This window comes from Trichosurus vulpecula, chromosome 8 (genome assembly GCF_011100635.1).
Source record: "Trichosurus vulpecula isolate mTriVul1 chromosome 8, mTriVul1.pri, whole genome shotgun sequence".
Classification (NCBI taxonomy): Eukaryota; Metazoa; Chordata; class Mammalia; order Diprotodontia; family Phalangeridae; genus Trichosurus; species Trichosurus vulpecula.
Window position 1 is genome coordinate 197,526,333 of NC_050580.1, and position 25,199 is coordinate 197,551,531.

Consider the following 25,199-nt stretch of genomic DNA (forward strand, 5'->3'; position numbering starts at 1 on the left):
AATGATAACCAGGGGCCAAATAATTCTTAAGTCCAGCCAGTTGCGTCTAACTGGGATTGCTGGAGAGACTAATTTCCACATTTACTAAAAAAGCTGTCAGCGGAAGAAATTATATTTGAGCACGAAGAATGACCCTGGCCATAACCCAAGAAGTGACAAATTCAGTGGATGAGACAGTTCTTGTCTGTTGCCTTTGTCTCTTTTTTTCTTAGATGAGAATACCCCTGGCTGTCTTTGCTCTCTAGGGAGGCTGTTTTCCCTCCTCCACCTTTCCCCAGACTCCACCTCCAACCTTCCTGCCAATGCCCTATTTCCTTACCCTGCTCTTGACTCTACTGAAAAGAACCGGATATTCCCCTTCCACTTTGCCCTTTAGATTCAGTCCTCTCTGGTGATGGGTCAGTCCCAGAAGGCTGCCCACCCTTTGGGACAAATTCCCCAATACTCTCTAAAGACTTCTGGTCCTTAGCCCTGGGGCTGAAGTCTCTTATGTGTGTTGTCTCCCCCAACTAGAGTGTGAACTCTTTAAGAACAGGGACTGTCTGTCTTCCTTCTTTATTTGTAACCTCAACACAATAAATGTATTGTCTCTCCCCCCCACTCCCCAGCTTCACTCTGTTGGAAACAGTAAAGTCTAAAACAACAGCTTGGTGATTTTAAGGAGAACAAAACATCCCACTTTCACTAAAGCCCCCCTCCAAAGCATCATCACACTGTGGAGATGGCCTGGATTCCCAAACAGGCATCCCCTAGCACCTGGCTTATTCTACCAATGTAACCCGTCCCAAAGCTCGCTGGCAGGGGACTCTCTCCTTATTGGTGGAGATACATGCACTGTGCCCATGTGAGGGGTAGGGGTGGAGTTGGCAGGAGCAGAATGGAGGAGAGCTCTCCAGTTCTCTTTGGGAGTCTCTTCCTGTTTTGCAGTCACTTTGGGCACTTCTGGCTTCCAGTTTTGAGACAGAAGATGGAAGATGCCAACCCCACTTGAGATTGTTAGAGGAAAAGACTCTGGGAAGAAGCCAGTGTGAGAAGAGCTGGCAATCTCCATCATGTCCCTATCCCTAGCCTGTTACATTAGACACTGCCGAGAAGTGCCCCTTGGGTGAGATCCAGGACTCTTTCTTAAAGATTTTGCGCACAGGGAACAGAACAGGCTATCATTCGAGGATCACTCTGGCTGAGTTTAGAGATGTAATCATTTATTAAAAAGTCACACAGTTTACAAAGTCCATTGAACTGCAAGCTCTTTGAGAATTTGTTGTTCAGTCATTTTAGTCTTGTCTAACTCTTTATGACCACATTTGGGATCTTCTTGGCAAAGATAATGGAGTGGTTTGCCATTTTCTTCTCCAGCTCATTTTATAGATGAAGAAATGAAGCAAACAGAGTTAAGTGACTTGTCCAGGGTCACATAGCTAGTAAATGTCTGAGGCCAGATTTGAACTCAGGATGAGGCCAGGCACTCCATCCACTGCATCACCTAACTATCCCAACTTCAGAACAGAAACTGATTTTTTACCTTTCTTTGTAACCCCAGAGCTTAACATTTACTGTTTTGTAAATAGTTGGAGCCTAATAAATAATTGTTGACTTGACTATAAAGTACAGAAAATTGTGATCTGAATTAACCACGATACATAAAGTCATGAAAGAATTATTTTTTTTTCTTTTTATTCTTTTTTTTCCCCTTTTTCAGGCTGACTCCAAACTCTCCGAACTTTCTCTTACATGCCACAGAAACTACTTTACCTTAGAAGCTCACTTCACCCGTGGACTTCACACACTGGAAGTACCCTCGGGCCCTTCGGCCTCTCTCTTTGATTGGCTGGCTCCTCCTAGAACCTCTGCCCAGGCCAACCAAGTCTTCCTTCTCTAGGTTGTACTCCTGATTCTCCAGACTCTCTCTGCCAAGCTTTCTTTCCCTCCTCTTCCCAGCTTCCTTTTTATGTGTCGTCTTCCCCATTAGAATATAAGCTCCTTGAAGGTAGTGACTGTCTTTCTTTTGGCTTGTATTTATATTTCTATTGCTTAGAAGAGTGGTCTGGCAGATAGCAAATGCTGGTTGACTTGACTTTTTAATTGAATCTCTAATTTTCTTAAACATTGGTTAAGATTTATTATTTCCTTAGCCAGTGGCTTTGCCTACTGGGCCCATGCTCTTCATGCTCAATGTGCTGGATATCCAGAATACAGGGGAGGTGCTTTTAGCCTTTTCAGAGAAGGATATAAGTCTCTGATTCTCTAACTGGGAGGAATAGGCTGAGCTGCCCAGATACAGCAGCTGCTGAAATACATATGTAAGTATGACTCACTAGAGGCTTCTTGGCCAGTTTGTCGTCATTGATAAATCCACAGTGTAAATTATTTCTTCTTAGGGCTATATGGGAAAACACTCTTGTTTATTAGCAAATGTAAGAGTTGATGATAATATTCTTAAATGATGGGCTGAAGCCAGCCATTCAGCAATCTGGGATAAAGCAGACCTTTAGGACTCTGTAATACATGTTAGGTGTTTTATGATACTCTCTCCCCAGCTCCTAATCTCCAATTTATCTTGTACAAATCCTGAATGAGGTTTAAACTTGTGTTCTTATTGACTTTATTTGCTTATTTTTGCCTTGCCTATCCCCTTTTGGGGCTGGAGTGGGTTAATGGGCATGGAATCAGCAGTATTCCATATAGTTTCCCCCTCTTCCTCCAACCAAATGCCATTCTGTATATCTGCTAACCATGCCAGCCTATTCACGCTATGGTGACCCCCCAAAGGATGTTTGTTCTTCCCCTCAGCCCCTGACTGCTGCAATCAATCAATTACTCAGTCAGCTCAGTCAGATATGTATTAAGCTCCTACCCAAAATGAGTAAGGCTAGATAATCATTGAAAGGATGCTGGTTCAGTAAAGCTGAGACCTGTTAAAGACCTTAGCTTAAATGGGCCAAGGTCTCCCACTGCATCCAGGGACATCTCCAGTCGTTCTATCTGTATCTTGCCATTGGACCCAGATGGCTCCAAAGGAAAAGGTGAGGCTGATGACTTTGCACAGCCCTCCTTCATTTAAAGCCAGTTAACTTGCACATCATGGCATCACGTGCCTGATGTCATGGGCCTCTTCAAGAACAAAGGACAAACAACAACAATGACCCCAAATGAGGTCATGAAGATCCAAACACAACTGAAACAACTGAACCACCATAACAACAATGTGCTAGGCACTAGGGATACAAGGACAAAGAATGAAACTAGTTACTAATGAAACAGCTTATATCCTGCAACTCCAGACATATTTACTGCAAAAACTAGATTAATATTTTTTTAAAAATGTATGGTAGTTTTGCGTATTTTTCAATGTACACATGTATATATACATATGCACGTATATACACACATATTTCTCCAATTCTGAGGCTTATTTTAGGATGTGACATACATTAGGTGTTAGGATCAATATGTTATTATTAAAGTCTTTGGCCATTTTCATGTCCCAGCTCTGGGGACAAATGAAGGGAAAAAGCATTTATTCCCGCCTTACTTTGCGCCAAGTACTATATTTCTGTTAATGTTGTTCGGTTGTGTCTGCCTCTTCGTGACCCCATTTGGGGTTTTCTTGGCAAACATACTGGAGTGGTTTGCCATTTCCTTCTTCAGCTTATTGTACAGATGGGGAAACTGAGGCAAACGGGGTTAAGCGATTTACCCAGGGTCACAGAGCTAGTAAGAGTCTGGAGCCAGATTTGAACTTAGGATGAGGAGTCTTCCTGACTCCCCAGGACTGTGCCACCTAGCTGCCCCAAGCACTGCACTAAGCATTGGTAATACGCATACAAAAACAGTCCATACCCTCAAGGAAATTACATTCTAACGAAGGAACTAACACATGGGGAGTGGTGGTCACCTAGGGACACTTTGGTTTGGAAAGTCACAGGGATGGCTGAGTAGATGACAGGAGAGGAGATTACTTTGTGCCACTCAGGAACAATGGCAAGACTTATTTAATAGAAGCATTGCTGAGTTTTTCTTAAACAGTGAGTGTTCTCTGAGAGACAATTAACATTCAGGAGAGGAGGGGCAACAATTGAGCCAACACTACTATTCCTGAAAAGAGTGTTTTAACAATTGCCCTATGAGTTCTCGCACCATTCCTGTGACTTCCCTAGCCACCCTTCCCATGTTATTGAATCCCCATTAGAATAGAAGCTCCTTGAAAGCTTGGTACTGCTTAGTGCTCACCAGTGTTTGGAACAGAGTAAACATTTAATAGAGTCACTAGGTGGAGCATTGGTTAGAGTGCCAGGCCTGGAGTCAGGAAGACTCATCTTCGTAAGTTCAAATCTGGCCTCAGACACTTAGTAGCTCTGCAACCCTGGGTAAATCAACACCATTTGCCTCAGTTTCCTGACCTGTAAAATAAGCTGGAGAAGGAAATGGCAAACCCCTCCAGCATCTTTGCCAAGAAAACCCCAAATGGGGTCATGATTTGGACACAGCTAAAAAACCACTGAACAATAAAACACTTAATAAATGCTTCCTTCATTTACATCTCTGATTTCTCAGTCTCCTTATCAAGAGTATCCCCAGCCTCCTCTGAGTTCTGAGTCTTGTGGGTTATCTTTGGATGGATGAGGCTACTGCTTTGCAGTACAGTGTGCTGTGGGGGAAAGAACACTGAACCGAGAATTAGGAAGAACTGGGTTCAAATCCTACCTCATGCTAACTGTACGAGCCTAGGTAAATTAGAACTTCTCTGCATCAGTTTCTTCACCTGTAAAATGAGGAGATTGGACTTGAGGACTTCTTGGGTCCTTTCCACAACTTAAGGACCTCCAGGACCTTTCTATTTTCTTAGAGACTGCAGGAGTCCCTTTGAAGTGAAGGTAGCCACCTGGTAGTTTCAGCTATTGCTGCCAAAGCAATTTTCCTGAATGTAGCTCTGACCATGTTACTCTCCTACTCAGTAAACCCAGTGGCTTCCCATTCGCTTCTAGAATCAAGTATAAACTCCTTTGTTTTAGCTTTGAAAGCCTCAACCTATCTTTTCAGCCTCATGGTATATTATCCTTCTGAACTCTTCAATCCAGGCAAATGGGCCTTCTCTCTGCTCCCTGCACGTCATATCATCGCCTTTCTTGACAGCTCTACAATGTCTACCCCCTGTTCCTGGAACGCTCTCTCCTCACCTCTGCCTCATAAAATCCCCCTTCTCTTTCTTCAAGATGTAGCTTCCACATGAAGCCTTTCCTCAGCCTCTGTTTCAAATTACCTTGGATTTAACTCCTTTGTATTCATTTGCTTTCATTCTGTATATATACATATATTTCCTTGGGGTCTCCTCTGTTAGAATGTAAGTAGCATGTGAGTAGGGATTGTTTCATTCATTGTATTTGTAGCCCCTGGGACTAGCACAGTGCTAGGCATGCAGAGGGAGCTTAATCAATACTCGATTATTTGGAAACCCCATATCCAGTCTCCACCTTCAATATGTTCTGGGTGATGTCTCTTTTCTAGTTTGTGTTGACGGGTATGACCACATGCTCAAGGTATTCTGATACTTATAGTACTAGAGCTCAGTCTCTAACACCAAGGAAAAACTGGGTTTCTGCATGTTAGGAATTTTAATAATTTATTGAAATATAAAAGCAAAATTACAGGTTAACCCACATCACTTCACAGACTTGAACAGGCAGATGCTAATCTCTAATGGTGGGAAGAGGGAAAAATGGCTAAGAGAGGGAGGAATATTGGAAGAATATAGCGATAAGTTCATAGAACGAGAAGCCAAAAGGACCCTATAGGTCATGTAATTCAGAGATGTGAAACACACATTCTGCAGGCTCAACACTCTAGGACCAGAATTAAATATAACTGGGAAATAACAAAATAAAAAATACAACAGAACACAGATAACATTAACACGTGATTTTTCTAAGTCAATATACAGCCTGTTAGGATCCTTATGTATGGTTTAATGGCCCCTGTTCCTATTTGAGTTTGACACCACTGATCTAAACTAACTCTTTCATTTTGTAATGAGGAATCAGCTCCAGACCAGAGGCTTGGGCTTCCAAATGAGAGTTAGCCCCAGATTCAATGTCCTCTAGCCAGCAACTTGGCATGATGCTTCCAGTACGTCCAATTCTGCCCCTCCAAAACTAGCTCTGGGAACAATAATATCAACACTGCTGTCCTGGAAAGGAGTGTCAATCAAACAACTGATTCTCCAAGATAAACCTCTGGACAAGGCAACTCTTCTTGTTTCTAGAGAGCAACCCAACTACCCAGCATAGAAATTCAGAAAAGTCCCTACTCCGAACTCAGGACAATTCAGAGAATACTGCTTCGTCCTATAAACAACGTTCAAGGCACGGCACACAGGGCCTCCTGACCACCCGCACCCCACCCCTACCAACGTCATGATTGGTGATTGGCTCATGTAGTCTACTATGTCTAGCAGACTTGATCATGATTCACTTTACATCTCAGTCATCTTTTTAACCATTCTCACCTCTGAAATCATAATCAAATCAATACTGTCATTACAGTCAGGCTACTGGAAAGGGTATATCAATCTCCTATCCTAGGGCTCCACCCAGCCCTGCTATGACTTTCCAAACCAATCTCATGGACACCACTTCTCTGTATGTGCCTTTACCAATTAGAATGTAAGAAGCAAGGCTTGTCTTATTTCTGTATTAGTCTCTATGGCACTTTGCACAATTATAGTGGAAGCATTTAAACACTTTGTCATTTATTCTTTTATCGAATCTTATGTAAAGTAAGACATCAATAAACATTTCAATGAAGCAAGTCTTCATTTAGGATGCTTTTTAAAAGGATAGAATAAGACTGGACGGAGCTCAAATGTAGTATAAAATGTAGGTTAGACGCAAGGCTATTACTAGGCAAAATTATGAAGCAGATCTCACTATTCAATTCTGCATTTTTAATAATATATTGTCATATTATTAATTCCCATTGGTGGCTCCTGCCTTAAAATTTCCTTGTGCTTTTCTATGCTCCCTCCTCTTTCCCTTCACCCTCAATTAAGACTTGTTTTCAAATTCTTTATTTAGTAAAGTGTAAAGACTGATAATACTTTCAGATGTTATTACTTTCAAGAATTTTCACTTTTGAAAAGTGATTTTCAAAGCTCTGAAAGTGAATTGTCAATTTTTTGGGAACCCTTTGAGAACACCCTGACCATGTCATAAGGATAATGTGATATCTCCCTTGCTGGAGATAAACTAGACATCTCACACTTCAAAAATTTAGTTAAGAAGTTGACCTATAAGACCTTTTTGATGTCCAATTTCATATTTCAGATAAAAGTCCCAAAGAGTATAAGTCACTTTTATTTCCTTTTTAAATATACACATATAATATTTATTTCAAAAAGCACAAGAACATTATACAAGTCTTAAATTTACATTTTTGCAATAAAAGATATCAATATATGCATCATTCTGAATAACTTCTGAACTTCTGTTCATCTGGATGGAATCTGAATCAGTGGCATGAACATGTTACAATCACCATAGATTATCCTCACAGTGAACCAAAATGCATAGTAAGTTAAGAAATGATAAATGACCATTAATGGATGACTTTGTAGCTCATATATTAGAATAATAAATTAACTATACAGAAACAGGTTTTTCCTACTGCAAAGACCTCCTGCCCCATTTCCCCAGTCATAAGAAAAACATGCTGTAGGAGCATCCTCATGAACAGGTTCCTGGTTCAATAGGAAAGAAAGTGACTTTGTGTGTTCATTACTTCTGAATGCACCATTTCTGTGCTTGCACTATCCAAGTGCACACTGCTAGAAGGTTTCTAATATACATAAAAACTTCGCATTTGATAGCAACACTGAACACTGAGCCTGCACACAAGTGCCAACACTAAGTTGTGAGTAGGCCTCTATGTGCTCATCTCTTGGGATAGTTTCTTTGGCAGTCAAGATTTTACTAGCCACTGCCAGGAAGTTGCTCTGGCAGCCTGATGGCTTAACATCAGGATTTTGAACTGAATGGAAAAGACTACTAAAGCAGGAAGAAATTCTCCTTCTGAAGAATCTGCCTTTGCTTTATAATGTTATTTATATATGGCATGAATCAGGGTGGAGGTCAACAGCTGGCTGCTGTTGCTTGACACCCAGTCAGCTCTCCCAGCTAAATATTTAGTGCAACCTGCTAAAGTGTAGATGAGACCAAGAAGGGAGAAATCTGTGTCTTTTCACCATATCACTGAATTTATCCAACTGAGCACTGAACATTTCAAACCTCGTCCAACTTGTCCAGTTAGGACAAGTTTCCTTCTGCTGAGTTATCTTCTGAATCTCTTCTGAGTGCTGAGAATCAAAGCTGTAGAATTATTCAAGTATGATAGTCATGATTATTCTGATACCTCTGACAGGTTCTTCTTCCCTTTCCCTCAACAAAAGAAAAACAAAACACAAAACTAAATACAAATGTATATCCTCAAACACCCGGTATATATACTTTTAACTTCCCTGTTTTTATAGTGAAATGAAAGGGTAAGAAACCATTATACATAAATGGAAGACAGTCCTCATCAAGGTCAAAATACATTCTCTTAATAGATCTTTCAGGCTCCTAAGACATAGGAGACATGGAAGCTAATTGAGGGCTTCGATTTATCCTTTTCTTAAAGCTTTGCATAACAAGTTCCCTTGATATAAAAATTATGGCTAAGAACCCAGAAAGCTATAGGCAGATTCTCAAGAGCACTATTATTTAAAAGGAAGGAGGCTCAATTACTGTATGTTACAGTAAGATAGAGAAACACACTGTTGATCGCATGGCTTTTTTGGTTGTCTGTAACTGTCATACAACTGGAGTTTATGAAAGGCTGCACACATGTGATGAACTGAAGATTTAAAGTCTTCTGGGAAGACATAAATGTTACAGAATTAGCCCGATATTTCTACGTTCAGTGGGGAATTGTTTATTATGGTCCTATGGCTACTTAACAATAGGATCTGAGCAAATTTGTGTCAGTTACATAATGGCACCAGGACAAAGGATGTGATCTTTTATTAGGAACTAGGCCCTGGAAAATGGAAAGTGCAGTTTTAAAAAGGACTGGGTCCATGATACAGATTACAAGACTCACTGTAACATCAAGGTGACTACACAATTCTAACCCTCAGGGTTTTACAAGGAAAAAAAAAAGCTCTAAGAAAAATCTGCACTAGAGAAGGCAACTTTGACTAAGCAGGGAGTCAGTTTAACTTCTAGCAGCAGCAGCAAGTGGCACATCTAGGGCATTTTCCCAGAAGAGAAATGGCAACTTTTACTCTTTGGAATTTTTCCTCCATTCTAATAAAATTCTTGTCCTCTATCATTCTTTCTCTGATTAGATATACGGATACATTCAGTTGTAACCTTGTCACTGCTGCTTTTCTTCTGCCATTTCAACACAACTATTGGTCCAGTTGATTAAAGCCAAGCAAGAACAAAAGACCAGAAACAGTCATAATGAGAATTAGCAGCTCTAGTTTGATGGCTAGTATCACAAAGACTTAAAAAAAAATCCAACAGCTTCTTAGATGGAGCTTTTGCTTAAAAATGACACCAATTATATAGTCAGAACTATGAAATACCCTCCCATTTCTGGCATGATTATTGAAGAAGGGAAGGCTCTAAAGGGGAAAATGATTTCCTTAAACTATTAGCAGAATCTTAAACTGTGGGGCAGACAAGTTATTTTCTTCAGTGTTTTACAACAGAGACACGTTGATATAGGTATGCATATGCTTTATCTTGAGGCATCAAGCTTGCTGATTGAAAGCAAAAATCCATTAAGGGATATTTTATTGAAAGATGTGAATCAGGAACCGAGGAATGACCCCATTGCCAACCCCCCACCCCTCCCTCAGTCCTCTTAAATGTATCCAGAATTCCAGACCTGTCTTCATTATTGCCTTCATCTGTGACTCTTCTGTGGAACTGGGACTCAAAGTAACTGCCAGTTGAATCCAAATAAGATCTGATTAGTTTCTTGACTCCTTGCAATTTCTTCTATAATTCGATGTTGCTGCCACAGCAAATGGAGTTTCTGATAACGCTCATGAGATAAATGCAGGGGGTTGCCCCTCCTTCACAGGAAAAGAAATGAACATATGTTAGCTTGAGTCAAACAACCTCCAATACCTTCTGGCAGCCTACATAGCCTGAGGCCTTGAGATGTCTCTGGACTCAGTGCTTAGGTACATAATGGGCACTTAATAAATGCTTGCTGATTTAAATTAAATTTATTCTACTGAAATAGTTATCAGGACAAGACTTGGGGGAAAAATAGAGCAAATGTTTACCTATACTTGGCAAGTGAAAGAGAAACTCACTCTAATTAAATTCTGACAATCCAAAAAACAAGCCAGTGAATGATAAAGCCTAGACCTCAGGATGACATTGGAAACTGCAAGTTCTCCTTTTCAGGAGAGGAGAACTCACTGCCCTACCCTGACCCCTCCATGCTGGTTAGACCAAGTGGGATACTAACTGCTTTCACAGAAAGTCAGAACTCTATTCTTTCTCTCCAAGGCACCACAGGCCAATGTAACTGGACTAAGACCTTGGGAACAGAAAGTAGACAAAGGGAGGAAGTTATGGGGTGGATGGTTGACTGGGGACACTGGCTCCCAGTAAGAACTTAATTCCTCCCTTTCCTCTCAAAAAAACCACATTAAGGTGATATTCTATTTAATCTTTTTAGGACAATTATTTACATATGAGTCATCTTGTGACTCTGGGAGGAACTGTTATAGAGCAGTTGACACAAAAGGGCTCTGGCTTGGATCTAGCCAGTAATGGAGCACAGTGAGATGCTTTCTGGAATAACAGAAATCACATACATTCAATCATTAAAGATTTCCCCCACAATATGATAACATCCTATTTTCTCAGTTTTCTTCCCTCTGTGCCCAGATTCTATTACTCTACAGGACAACAAATACCATTATGATTTAAAAAGATTTAAAAAACTGTATAACTTAAGGAGTTTTAATTTTCCACTAGAACTACTAGCCTACTCTTTTTGAGGCATACTAAGAACGACAAAATTCTAGCATAACAGCAACAACAAAAATCCATCTGTGTCCTAGAGCCCTTTGTAATAGTGTTTAATTACAATCTGTTTTTTTAGTCACTGTTTAAAAATGCTTAAGAAATATAATATGCTATTTCACAATTGTAATTGGAGTAGTAGCAAATTATTAAAAATATTACATGAAAAAGAAAGTGGCTTCATGTTTAGTAAGAACGAATCAGTAGTAGTGATGGGAGAGGTCTGCAAACTTCTAAGTTATGATGGTCACTGCAATCCAGATGTGTGTATGTAGCTAAAAAGATCATGGAAAAGGAATAAATTCCAGTTCCCCATGACTGCATGACCTCAAGTGTCCTTACTTTAGCCCAGGGTCTGTTTCTCCATATTCATCCAGGTAGGGGGCTGGAAACAAACAGCCTCTGGCTCTGCCTTCAATCAGGACCACTTTGCACTCCCTGATCCTGAAAGAACAAAATGTCATTCACATGATAATAGTGCTAGGTTAGGCACTGTGCCAAAAGTAATTCCAAGAAAACAAATTATTTTTATCCATTACAACCACAAGCACAGACATCCAAATATTGGGCACAGAAGAATCACTGTTTTCATTAAGATTATGTGCTTAGGAGGGCGGAGCCAAGATGGCAGCTGGAAAGCAGGGACTTGCCTAAAGCTCTCCCCCAGGACCCTCCGAACAACTATAAAAATGTCTCTGAACAAATTCTAGAACTGCAGAACCCACGAAATAGCAGAGGGAAGCATGGCTCCAGCCAGGACAGCCTGGATGGTCGCTGGGTAAGGTCTATTGCACGGAGCTGGGAGCAGAGCCCAGTGTGGGACGCGCCTGAACAACCAGACTGGGAGGCGGGCAGAACAGGCCCGCCTATCTATCTATCTATCTATCTATCTATCTATCTATCTATCTATCTATCTATCTATCTTGCCCTACATGAAAGTATGGGAAAAGGGGATGGGGGGAGTGGGGTGACAGAAGGGAGGGCTGACTGCGGAATGGGGCAATAAAAATATATGCCATCTTGGAGTGGCGGGGAGGCTAGAAATGGGGAGAAAATCTTTAATTCAAACTTGTGAAAAATCAATGCTGAAAACTAAAAATATTAAATAAATAAATAAATAATAATTTAAAAAGATTATGTGTTTAGAAGTCAGGGTTATGGAAAAATCGATTAGTCAACTAGTCACTAACATTTATTAGGTGCCCTACTTTGTTCCAAGTGATAGAGACAATGTCTCTTTTGAGGAGCTCACAATCTAATGGGGAGATAACATGCCAATAACTATGTACGAACAAGTTCAAGTAAGGATAAATTAGAAGTAACCTCAGAGGGAAGGTCCTATAATTAAGAGGGGTCAGGAAAGGCTTCCTGTAGTAGGTGGGATTTCAGCTGAGACTTGAAGGAAGCTAGAGAAACCAGTAGGTAGAAATGAGGGAGGGCATTCCAGGCATGAGGGCAAGTCAGAGAAAATGCCCAGAGCTGAGAGATGGAATGTTTTGTTTATGGAACAGCAAGGAGGCCTGTGTCACTGGATCAAAACGTGAAGATCCAGCAGGACTAAGGCAAATAGGTTCAGAAGTAGGGGTAGTACATGTCAGAGGAAGAAGGACCAGTGGGAGTTCTATCTGAGCCTCCTTGAAAGAATAGCTGGAGCTTCTAGTTAGTATCTTGTCAGATATATCAGAAAGAGGGAAAGGGCTTAGCAAAAGATTTGAACTATATAGCTGCATAAAATTTTAGTGCTGGAATGCCTCTAAGAGGTCCTCTACAAATTTTAATAGCCTTATGATCTCTAACCAGGCTGGGGTTCAAGTTGAGGAACATTTTCTCTTTCTAGCTACAATCTAACAAAAGTCCAGAATATTAGCAAGCCAAATGCAGATCTCCAGAAGCTAAGAATGGTTTTTACTTTCTAAAATAAAGTTTTATTGTATTTAAAAATGTAAAAACCGTTCTTAGCTCATGGACAGTACAAAAATAGCTGGCTAGACATGGCCTTCAGATCATAGTCTGCCAGTCCTAACACAAAAGAATTCAATAAATATCATTAGGGTATATAATGCTTTCCCATATACTTATCTCCCAGTAGTACTCAAAAAGTATTCATTCTGAATAGTACGTGGGAAAGGGAGAATGTGCACATGAACTTGTGTAGGAGTAAGTAATTACTAGAGATGAGCCAGAGAATTTGAGTAGGAAGAAAGAGAATTGTTGGGAAAAAATGCACATGGTGCTTAAAATGTTCTTACATGTGTTTGTTCCTTACAACAAACCTGTAGTGAGGTTAAAGTTAAAGAACCAAAGTATAAGCTGGTTAATTTAATAGCTCCAGATGCCCCAGGTGAGCCAAATACTATGTAGGGAGTTTGGTCCATAGGCTTTAGTACTTTGTGAGTTCTAAGGTTCCAGGTCCTCATTCTTTCCCCACTCCCCACTTTCCTCCCAGTTGAAACCCAGGAGCCCTCATTTTAAATTTTAAATCTTAAAATTTAAAAACCAGAAAGCTGCATTTCTGTTTTTCCTGGTTATTTTATAGACATGATAATTTCATACTCTGATTTATAAAAAAATATGAACAAAGTCTCAGTGCATATCTACAAGACTTTCCATAAAATTATCAAATACTACAGTCATTTGCCACATTTTCAAAAGATACTCTAAATTTTACTCTTATACTAACACAAATATACAAACAAACTTCACATCATTATCTATAATTAATAACTATCTTCCAATGTTAGGTTCCTTTGAAGGGTTCTAGATTCCCTAAATTCATCATAAAAATCTCTAGTAATTCATTACTTACTTTAGGAACATGCAGACTCCAGCTCCACAATGAATAGCATGAAAAATGCAAGCTCCAACCTCCTCCCCATTCACAATTTCTTGGCAGCAAATATTCTGAGAGCACAACATGGTTCCACAGAAGAGACACAGGACTGGATGCTTTCGTTCATCATCTGAAGACCTTGGGCACCTTAAAAGCAAAGAGAGAACACTGAATTGAAGTTGAGGAAAAAAGGTCACAGTGCACAAAAAAAGCAATATTCTAAGGTTTTGTATTATAAACCCACGTGTCTATTTTCTAGAAAGAAAGTTCCTAAAATACCAAGCAATATCTCGTCAGAAATACTCCTCTTCTTTCCTTTAATACCTGCCAAATAAATTTCATCAAAATATTTCTTGACAATTTCATAGGAAGAAAAACCTAAAATTTATAGAAGCCTCATGATTTAATTCGGTTTGGTAATAAAATTCAAACTGAGTATCATTTATTTGAGTTGTAGAAAGAAAAAAAAATTCATTGAACAAATACGACAAAATTTGTGGATTTGGTTATACAAAAATTTTGCATAACAGGCAAATTTCTCCTCCCAAGAGAAAACAATTGAAAAAAATATTTTCAGTAAATATGTGATAAAAATGTGACTTCTGCAGTCTACAACAAACTGAAAAAAAATCTATAATACCCATTTCTCAACAGTAAACTGGTTAAAGAGCATGAACATACAATTTTTAAAGGACGAAATATAAGCTGCTAGCTAACAACTTGAAAAACTGTTTAAACTCTCTACTAATAATAGAAACACATTAAAAACAACTTTAAGGCACCACTTTATACCTATCAAATTTGCAAGAATAGTGAATGATGATAAAATTCAAACTGGGGCTGAATAGGGAAATAGGCACATTGTTAATGGTAGGATTAGTTTTAAGTATCCTGAAAAACCAATCTGGCCATCACAACCTCAGCGTCCTACTCAATGTCTTATCACTCTCACTCACCCCCACATATCCAATCAGTTGCCAAATCTTGTCACATCTTTTCAATATATCCCCTTTCCTACTCACAAAACCACTTTCTGAGTTGGCATACATCACCTTTCACTTGCACTACTGAAGTGGCTTCATTAGTCCCTAGCTCCTACTTCTCTCTACACTCTAATCCATCCCCAAAAGGAGGTCAGACATGCCTCCCCACACACCCTTACTCATTAAATTCCAGTAGACCCCTACTACCTTTAGTACCAACTATATATGCCTTTATTTTGCATTTAAATTGTTCACATCCTACCCCCATCTTACCTTAATCAAATCAAATAAGAAAGTACATATAAAGTGTTTTACCAGCCTTAAAGTGCTTTATAAATGATAGATATTATTGTTGTTGAGAAGCAGTGTAGTGCAATGGACAGAGGGGTTGGCCTTGGAAGCCAGGAAGACCTGGGGTTCAAGTCCTGCTTCTGACATATGTTGGTTGTATGACTCTGGGACTTTAGCAGACTTCCTCTTCAATGAGTCAGCCATATGCTAGGGCAACCAGAAAAGCTAATGCTAACTTACACTGCATCAATAGAACCATATTGAGTATAGTGACAGAGGAGTTAGGCCAGTGGTGGGGAGCCCGCAGCCTCAAGGCCACATGTGGCCCTCTAGGTCCTCAAGGGCAGCCCTTTAACTGAATCCAAACTGCACAGAACAAATCCCCTTAACAAAAGGATTTGTTTTATAAAACTTGGACTCAGTCAAAATGCTGCACCCAAGGACCTAGAAGGCCACATGTGGCCCTGAGACCACAGGTTCCCCATCCCTGGGCTGGGCCTTCTGTCTTTCTTCCCTCAGCAGATCCCATCTGGTATACTATGTATCCAGGATGGTGCCACATTTTAGAAGGGACAATGATGGGCTAGATCATGTCAAGAGGAGGATGAGGACACTGGAAATTGTATTGTACACGAATCAGATGAAGAAACAAGAACTGTTTAATTAGAAGAACAAAGGACTTAAGGGGAAAATGATCACCATCTTTGAATAACTCCTTACCTGAATTGAGAAGCCTGGTTTAGGAGATAGCTGTAGTCTTCTGGAAGTTCTATCAATTTATTTCTTTTTCTGGGGTACCTAAGCATTTAATATAAGAGATCACATTTCATGTAAGTATAAACTTAAAGCAGACTAGGGTGAGGGAAGAGAATTAGTCTCCCTCTGCTTTAGACCCTACACTGAATTCTATTACATACTAAAGAGGGCAAACTAATAATATTGAGATTCAAAGTCCTCCAACTTGTTCCATGTTTCTATTTAATTTTATTTTTCACTGCTCCTGTGAGCTGGTGAAACCCTGTTTGACTGGTGTATCCCCAGCCCAGGTGCATGTATACAAAGGCTTAACAGACTGGAAGACTGGCCTCTGTCCCCCCTCCCCAGATGCTAGCTTGCTGTGGCACAGTTAGAGTTAAGTTTCCTGGCTCCCTGCCATCAATTCCTCACTCCTTATTAAGCAATTCAGAGATTATACTCATTTTAGTAGTCTACACCGCAGGGGTCAAACACTCCACTATAACCAAATTAAAATACAATTGGGAATATTTAATAAAATAAATAAAAATACAATAGAATATTAATATGTGGTTTTCTAAGTCAAAATGCAGTTGGCAGAGATCTTTATGTATGAAACAGTATCCTTGTTTTTTTTCAAGGCCATTGGTCTAAAATTTCCCACTGCCTTGTACCACTGGTGAGAGGGTACTCTGCCATAAGTGCCATATCACCTCTCTGTCTAAAAACTCTATAAAAAAAAGTCTGTGCCCTGAGTGGCCCTTGGCTGCTGCACAATTGGAGTGTGAGTAACACTGCAAGTCCAGGCCACCAGCCCTGTGCTGCCCATGGGAAATGCGGGGAAGTGGGGGCCACATACCCATGCGGTTCTCTCCTGGCATGTGTTCTTCTATAACTGCTAGGCTCCCTCCTTGTTGCATTGTTGAGAACCTGTTGCAGTCAGATCTTCTCATATTACCCTTAGCCCATACTATGCTCATTTCTGCCTTTGAACACACTATTTCCCTTCTTAAATATATTCCCTGCTCCATTCCACCTATCTAAATCCTGCACATCACTTCAGAATATCTTCTCAAACCCTCTTCTGTCACAGACTTCCCTAAGCATGGAATGATTTTTTTTTCTTTCTGGGAATTCCTATAATAAAAAAGTCTGTGATATACAATAGTACATTTTAATTTACATTGTCTTTTTTTTAACCTATGTATACATTATCCCTCTAATTATCTGCTGTAAGACTGTGTATCCTGCTTTACCTTAGCACCATCCTGGGGTCACAGTGTAAAGCTCTGGGTGCTAATTGTTAAATTGAGATGCAGAGCTATGGTGTTAGTTCCCGGTTAGGTCTCCAGATGGGGTGTTCTGGCTAGTTCTAGTTCTGTTCTAGTTCTTTTATTAGCTTAGCTTATTCTGTCCTTCCTTATAATTCTATGCCCTTCCCTCTGTTATGTAACAGAAAAGCCGATCTTAAGAACAAAGTAGTTGGCACTAGAGACAGAGTGAAGTTTTCTACTCTCTAGGAATATTTACATAAAGAAGTATGGAAGATGAGGAAAATGTGGCAAATGCCTCACTTGTGACAGTCTAAGTTCTGTTTGCCCCAGACACACCCCACTCTGCCCCCTGCCATGTAGATGGTAATGTCATCCAACACTGGCAGGTCATTTCTGTGACTGCTTTTAATTAGGAGGATGATTCCCAAACCTTATATACATATACCACAGACATACTGCAAGGGGTCTGAGAATCCATTGGTACAGCGAATACTATCATTTTGTTGTTTCAAAGGAGTTGGTTGAGAAAAGGAGGAGAAATATTGGGCAATAGCTTGAGGAGACAATAGGGTCCAGTGAAGGTTTCTTAGGGTTGGGTGAGACTTGGGCATGTTTGAAGTCAGTAGCGAAGCAATCAGTTGATAGGAAAAGGTTGAAGATCTGGAAGGGAGAATAATTCAGGAAGCAATGCACTAGAGAAGATGAGAGGAGATGGGATCAAGTGTACATATAGAGAAGTTAGTCTTAGCTAGTAAAGGGAATACCTCTTTATAAGAGCCAGGGAGGAAGGAAGGAAGAGTGAGAGATGAGATCAAGGAGTCGTGAGATGAAGAGAATGGGAGAATTAATTTCAGGCAAAGAACCCACACATTTTAAAAAAAGTGTGTACACACACACACACACACACACACACACACATACCACATACAATGAGGAAGAGAGGATGAAGGAGTAGGTTGGTAGGTACCTTACATACACAGTGGCAGGCATAATAACTACTTCAGAATGCACAACTTGAGAGGAAAAGAAAGTTGAAAAAGTAGAACCTACCTGACCACAGTGTTGTTTCCTTTCAAAAGGCTGTGTAAGGCAGGATCAGAACACCACCTGGATAGCAGAACCACCACCCCCAACAACAACAAAAAAAGGTGAGTATGATATTACAACTAAAGACCAATGGCAAAGAATGTGGCTTTCTTCTCCTATCCTTTGTATCTCATTTCTTTTAAGCTGACATCTTGTCCCTTATCTTATTTCCCTTTAATTCCTTTCTTCTATTGTTACTGTTTTTATTATGCCATGGATCATGGTTACAAAGGTTGAAATGGAATAAACAGAATATACTTGAATAAACTTATACAAGAAATTCAACAGTCAAAAATTCTAAGAATACTAAAATTCTGACTAAAATTAGCATAACCCGTCACAATTACACTCAACACAAATCATGGCAGATTTTAAAACTGATTAATTGATTGTGGGAGAGGGAAGTGTGAGGTATAGGAGAGAAAGAAAGGGAAAAGAAGAGAAGGGAAAGAATGGTGGAGAAAAGTAGGGCAAGAAGGGAAGGAGAAAAAGGAGAGAAGGGAGACAGAAGGAAGAAAGGGAGGGGAGAAAATAGAGAAGTGGACAAAAAGGAGAGGAAAGAAAAAAAGGAGAGGAGGGGGGAAAGTAGAGAGAAGAATGAGAGAAGTAGGAGAAGTGGATGCAAGTCACAGAAAAAAGTCTACAGAACAAATGAGTGGATGAATGATTAAAAAATAAATTTTAAAATGAAAATTTTTTTGTAAAAAACAGATGATAGGAATTGAGAAGAAAAGTACACTATCTTCCCTTTTGAGGAAGCAATGTCAGCAGAGTAGACATTCTTTTGAGTGAAAGAAAGCAGTAAACCTCCTAGTTGGTATAAGCCAATACTAGCCCTGTTCATTCACTGATGATCAGTCTAAGGCAGTCTTTTCAAATTTCTCAAGTTATGTGTTGTCCTGATACCGAATTAAAATGACATTTTGCCTACTTAGTACCTCTGGAGCAAGGGGCCTATAGTATCCCGATATTCTTGGAAAAGCAGGAACAGATTGGTGGGTAAGGATAAATAACTACAGAGTGCATTGAATTGACCTTCCTCACAAACTGTAAGAAAAGAAAAACACATTTAGTGAGCATACTGTCCTAAACTAGGGATCATATTATTAGAGTTTCTATTTTACATTTTTTATATCTTTATGAAAATGAAGTTTGCAAATAAGTCATCATCTGCACAGTAAAATCATACAAGAGAACAAAACAAAACACTGGGAAATAATCTGTGTATTCATAATTGCTAGGGGAAAAAGCCACCTACTTTATCGATAACCTTAACAGTTACAAGGCATACATATTGGCTAAAGTGGGGTATTACCTAAGAGATGAATTCACCCCCTCAATTAACACACCAAGAGAAAAGAATGAAGCTTATAGAAAGATTAAGACCTGGAGGCTTTCTTGATTCTTGAACTCAAATCTCAAGGCGTATAACCTACTTGGATAGTGGGCAAGAGCTAATTCAGAAATCCCCAATAAAAACGGAATGAGGGCAAAGTTAAAAATATCTCTTGGCTCTGGGTGACACATTACTATAGAAAGAACACTGGGTTTGGATTAAGAGGTTTGGTTTGATTCTTGACTTTGTTACTTTCAATCTGTGTGACACTGGGGAAGTCAAAACCTCTCTGGGCCTCAGTTATTTCATCATAAAATGAGGAGATGCTAAGGTCCCTTTCAGCTTAAAATCATATGAGCTATATGATATGATCAGTCAAAATAATAATGGCCAAATTCTAGGTATTAAGCAACTAGTGTATAAGAATCTAAAACCAGATGATCCTGAAAAGCTCAGCTATTTAGCTGTCAGGCAGCGCAAAATGGACCTTATTCTTGCTTTTATATTAAGCAATACACATTCCCCAGGCCAGACAGGGAGGGCTAGGGGATCAGGTAATCTCTTCTGTTGCTACCACCTATCATTATAGCCAAACAAAGGAAGAAATGATACCTGCTTTATAGAAACATGCTTCCAACTGCCACTGGCCTTGCCTCATGTGTGCATTTTGTATGTGAAAGGACCATTCTAAATACAGGCCAAGATGTGACTTAGAGAATATGAAGATAGCTTTCTATATGATCTCATTTCTGAATGACGTGTAGATGCAACATTAGCATGGAGCCAGGGCTAATCCACGTATACAGTGTAAGAATAGATTCTATGGGCAAGTGGTTTTCCTTCGACTTTATTAAACTATATTGCCTCTACCCTTGAGCTTGAAGGAGACAAATGAATTTTCTCCGGGAACCCCCAAATTTCCAGCTCTCTGGCTTATTTTCAATATGGAATGCCATTCTTATTTACCTGAAAGTAATTCTTCAGGTGGTGGCACTCTCAGCAAATAATGGAAAAATAAAGCAGCACATCGAAGGTAAGGGGTAATGCCTCTCTTCACACAATCCCATAAATACCAACCAGGAACATTACAGCTGACGCATCTATAGGAGAGAAATTCCAAAAGACTGCAGATCAAAATACTGAAAAGAATAAAATCCTAAGGTCTTAAATTTGTCCTTCATTTTCTTAAAACAACAACAACAAAAACCACAGAATTTTTGCCTATATTTTATTTCATAGCTCTTTAAGACAAAAAATGTTTAAGATTTGTTTATTTAGAATTTGTTCTATAATTTTCTGGGATAAAAACAATATTTCTAGCAACCTTCAATAGTTTCTGCAGCAAGAAACTATTCTTCCCCCCACTTTCCTCCTGTCTTTTTTTTCACACTTTTACTCTTAGGTTTAAAAAAAAATTAAAGAAATTCAGAATTTCATGCTACAACACAGTTCAGACTTTACTACCCATATTCTTTGAACCTACTCTTGAAAGGATTAACCTTCAGTAATAAAATGTAAATCAGAAAACTGTAAATCATAAAACACTAATATAAATAAGGAGTTACAATATTAATCTATATTCTCTTAGCTTTGCTATTTGTGTGTTGAAAGAGAAAAAAGGAAGACTAGGGAAGCCAGGCTGCAGACATGCCGAAACAAAGTGAAGTATGACATTTTAAAGTTTTGTGGTATCAACATATTTTACTTACATTACTTAATTGTTCTTAAGTGCTTTACTATGAGCAAGTGTATAGCTAAATGAAGTGCTATATGAGGGTCAGTTGGGTTACAGGACTGAAAGAGCAATTTGCTGTATTACTAAAACACTCCTTTTAAAAAAGTTAGACCAAAATCCATTTTATTTTCAGAGATGGCTTCAGTTATTTGTTCACATGATCCACTGAGGCCTTAATTCACAGAAAACCCCCCTTGTGTTATCATAGACTTTGTATTTACTCACCAGTAGCAAATGAAGTCACACATTAAAGGCCTGTAATTCTCCAATACTAACAGCCATATATGCATATGACTACATTTTGTTCTTGGGTAAGAAACCTTGTAGTATGATCTAATGGACTTTTTTTCATAATCGTAAAAGTATTTGGTCATTTCTCCTTGTCTCATGACTTTTAACAGAGAATGGTTTTTTATTTTGATAATAAATCTGCTAGTTGCATCCAAAATACTCCCTTTTTCTGCTTTAGTTGATCCCTCTCTTTCTCTGTGAAAATGCTTTACTTACCTATCTAAGTTGGTGCAAAAAGCTGTTGACTGTCTGTGGAATCTAAGTGGGCTTGAAAGGTTACAAAAATCAAATCTGTATTCTAGGAGCCTATAGCTGCTCTCAGAGAGATATCAGTGTTCCTTAGCATGCTAATAAATTTCTTCATTTTCAGGTTGATTTCTTCTCTTTCACCCACAATTACTGGACCCCAGCTGGACAAGCATGCCTTTCCCAAAAGATCCCATTTCTCCTAGTTGAAAGAATTTCTGAACAAACTCGAAGTGCTACTTACCCACCAATATACTGACAAATTTCTGAGTAGAGAGAAGATGCAGAATGAGCCTCCTCACTATCTTCTTGTAACTGGATAGGTAGGCTGTCTGCGAAGAAAATAATCCATAAAATCATTTCACTCATTTATTGCTCAGTTACAAATTGCAAACCCTATGTTCCACAGGGCTGAAATGCTTTATATTCCCATAAAAAGATGTAAAAGAGAACTTCTGACTCCAAACGGTTAATTCTGCAGATTAGTACTGTTAAGTCAACTTTGCTAGAACAAGACCTTGCTAAATATGGGTGTTTAATAAATGTTGACCATTAACATAATAATCACATAGATTAGCAGTCATCCACCTACCCTGGGTGCCTAGGAATTTTAGCCAGGCTGGTAGGAATTCAACCTGCAAATGGGGAAGCAGATTGCTGCTCCTGCTGCTGCTGCCACCAAGCTCAATCTTAGAAGCATAGGGCTGGGACTTTGTGAGGTCATTTAGTTCATCCCCCTGTCTTCAGGCAAGGCCATACCTAAACCATCCCAGAAAGATGAGAATCTATCTTAATTTTAACAACTTTGAGAGAAAGGATTTCCAAAACCTCCCTTGTCAACCCATTCCAATAGTATGAAAATCTTCATATTCCTGAAAATTATTACTAAATTGCCTTTATGGCTTTGGGCTGAAAAATGCCATTTCCTTTTACTTTTACTCCTATATTTTATCTCATGCTTTTAGTCTTCTGTGTTCCTCTTCTGAATTCCCACTGGGCCTTCCATATCTCTCCTTAACGGCTGACCCCATAAATGTCCATAATACTCAAAGAAGTATTGAGCATAAAAGGTAAGGACAGTTCCAACATCTCATATTATTTATGTATCCTCAAGCTTTTCATTCAAAATTTCCTTGGGGTATATCACTAGTAAGGCAGCTAGGTAGGACAGTAGGAAAGAGTGCTAGGTCTGCAGCAAGGAAAGCCTCAGTTTCCTCAACTACAAAAGGGGTAATAACAGCACCTACCTCCCAGTGTTGCTGAGAGTACCGATTGAAATAATATTTGTGAAGCACAGAGCCGGGCACATGGTGGCCACTTAATAAATACTTGTTCCCTTCCTGTCCCCCTCCACATATGAGACACTGTACTAGGTGTTCTAAGGGATATAAGGATGAATAATAAATATAGGAGGGAAGCAAAGATAGGATATGCCTACAAGTAACTATAATATAAAACTGAACATAAGGGAATTAAAAAAAGATATAAAGGACTATTAGAATTCACGGGAGAAATTCCATTCTACTGGCAAGTGAACTGGGCCTAGAAGAGTTTTTACAGGCAGAAGTCAGAGGAAAGAGAATTCCAGGTGTTGGAAAAAAATGTGAGCAAAAGCATGGAGGTAGGAATGTGTAAAGAATGTTCTGGCAATGGAGAGTTGTCCAATTTGGCTCCAATATAAGATTCATGAAGTGCTAAGTGATATAGTTGGAATGATAGGGTGGGACTGGATCAATGAAGGTCCTGAGAGACATGGTAAGGAACTTGGATTTCATTTGGTAGATAATGGGGAATGAAAGAAAGCTTTTGATAGAGGAAATGACAGATCTGTTTACATTGGACTGGAGCAGGGGTAGACCAAAGGCAGGAGAACATATAGTACATGTAGTACAGGGGAGGTGTGATGTGGGACTGAACTTGGATAGCAGCAACAGGAATGGAAAGTCAACGGATGTAAAATGAAAGGTAGGGATTAGATTAGAGAGGAAGACTATGAGGTCAAGGATACACACACACACACACACACACACACACACACACACACACACACACACAGAGACGTATGGATGTAAGTATATGTGTGTGTGTTTATAGCTTTTAAACTTATATATCAGATATATATCAGTGGTCCTCAAACATTTTAGTCTTGGGACCCATTTACACTCTTAAAAATTACTGAGGGCCACCCCAAAGAACTTTTGTTTATGCGGGTTACATCTATCAGTATTTATCATATTAGAATTTAAAATGGCATAGTCATTATTATTAAAATATTTTTGATCTTGTGGACTCCTTGAAAGGATCTAAGGAATACCCTTAGACCACATTCTGTGGACTGCTAGCTTAAAGAATACTATGTCATATATAACTATTTACATAATTTCTACTGGGCCTAAAAATGGAAAGACTGGGATATCAAGAAAGGACATAAAGCTACCTTAGTTAGGGCCTCTGACAACAGACTCAATGACAAAAGGTCCAGAACTTGGAAACCAGGACTGCCAGAGCGCATGTGCCACATGTGAGATATTTTCTGAGGGTGTTCCATCTCCCAACATTTTAAGATATGTGTACTGAGCTAGCACCTCATGGGAAATTACAGTCCAGGGGGATCTAGGTCTCTAGTCTGACTTCTTGTTCTCTAGTCTTTAGACAGGGAAAACACTACCATCCCCAACTTCCATCATCACAGGATACTAGAAGGTAGAGGTCCCAGACAACTAGTGGCTGTAACTAGTAAATCAGTACCTGCTATATCCCTGATCCCAGTGACTGAATGTTCACATCTCTTTAGTCAAGCGCCCCCTTCCCTAAATGCCTTTCTTTGTATTAGTCTCCACCCAGTTTAATCCAACCATTTTCCCAGTCCGGTTTCCTAATCTGTCCTCCTTTTCCATTATGTCCTCTAGAATCTGCCACTCAGTTGTTAACAAACTTCCATTTTTCTTTGATTTCTCCTTTTCATGCTTTTCCTACATCCCTCAGGCACAATAGCCTGGATTTCTTTAGAAGATACAGTACTATTTCTTATTGAATTTTCTCTCATGTTTCAAGAAATACTGGGTCAGGAAAAGGAACTAGCTTGTTCTCTTTCTCCACTGCCACGTCTTAATCCTTTCTGCCACCATCATCGGTAGCCCCCTTTCCTCTGTGGTTCATCTCATCCATCTATGGCCTTATTGTAGTCATTTGCTAGCTTTTAAGTCACTCTTCCTATTTCTTGAGGGGTTCAGTACCTAGATCATAGCATTGTACTAGAATTTAAACATTGCCTTCTACCTGAAGACTTCTAACACACAGGCTGATAT

At 39.4% G+C, this 25,199-nt stretch overlaps 1 protein-coding gene across 1 annotated transcript in view; it reads right to left on the reverse strand.

Annotated features, from left to right (window-relative positions):
• Positions 1 to 9,816: 9,816 nt before the first annotated feature.
• The window catches only part of UBR1 (ubiquitin protein ligase E3 component n-recognin 1), a 149,126-nt gene continuing 133,743 nt past the window's right edge, over positions 9,817 to 25,199 (reverse strand). The window contains exons 40-47 of the mRNA XM_036734149.1: positions 22,136 to 22,223; positions 20,586 to 20,719; positions 19,222 to 19,330; positions 18,248 to 18,304; positions 15,909 to 15,986; positions 13,891 to 14,061; positions 11,427 to 11,528; positions 9,817 to 10,117 (exon numbers count right to left, since the gene is read on the reverse strand). Coding sequence (XP_036590044.1) covers positions 9,976 to 10,117; positions 11,427 to 11,528; positions 13,891 to 14,061; positions 15,909 to 15,986; positions 18,248 to 18,304; positions 19,222 to 19,330; positions 20,586 to 20,719; positions 22,136 to 22,223 — 881 coding nt within the window. The 3' untranslated portion in view covers positions 9,817 to 9,975. The remainder of the gene's footprint in view (positions 10,118 to 11,426; positions 11,529 to 13,890; positions 14,062 to 15,908; positions 15,987 to 18,247; positions 18,305 to 19,221; positions 19,331 to 20,585; positions 20,720 to 22,135; positions 22,224 to 25,199) is intronic.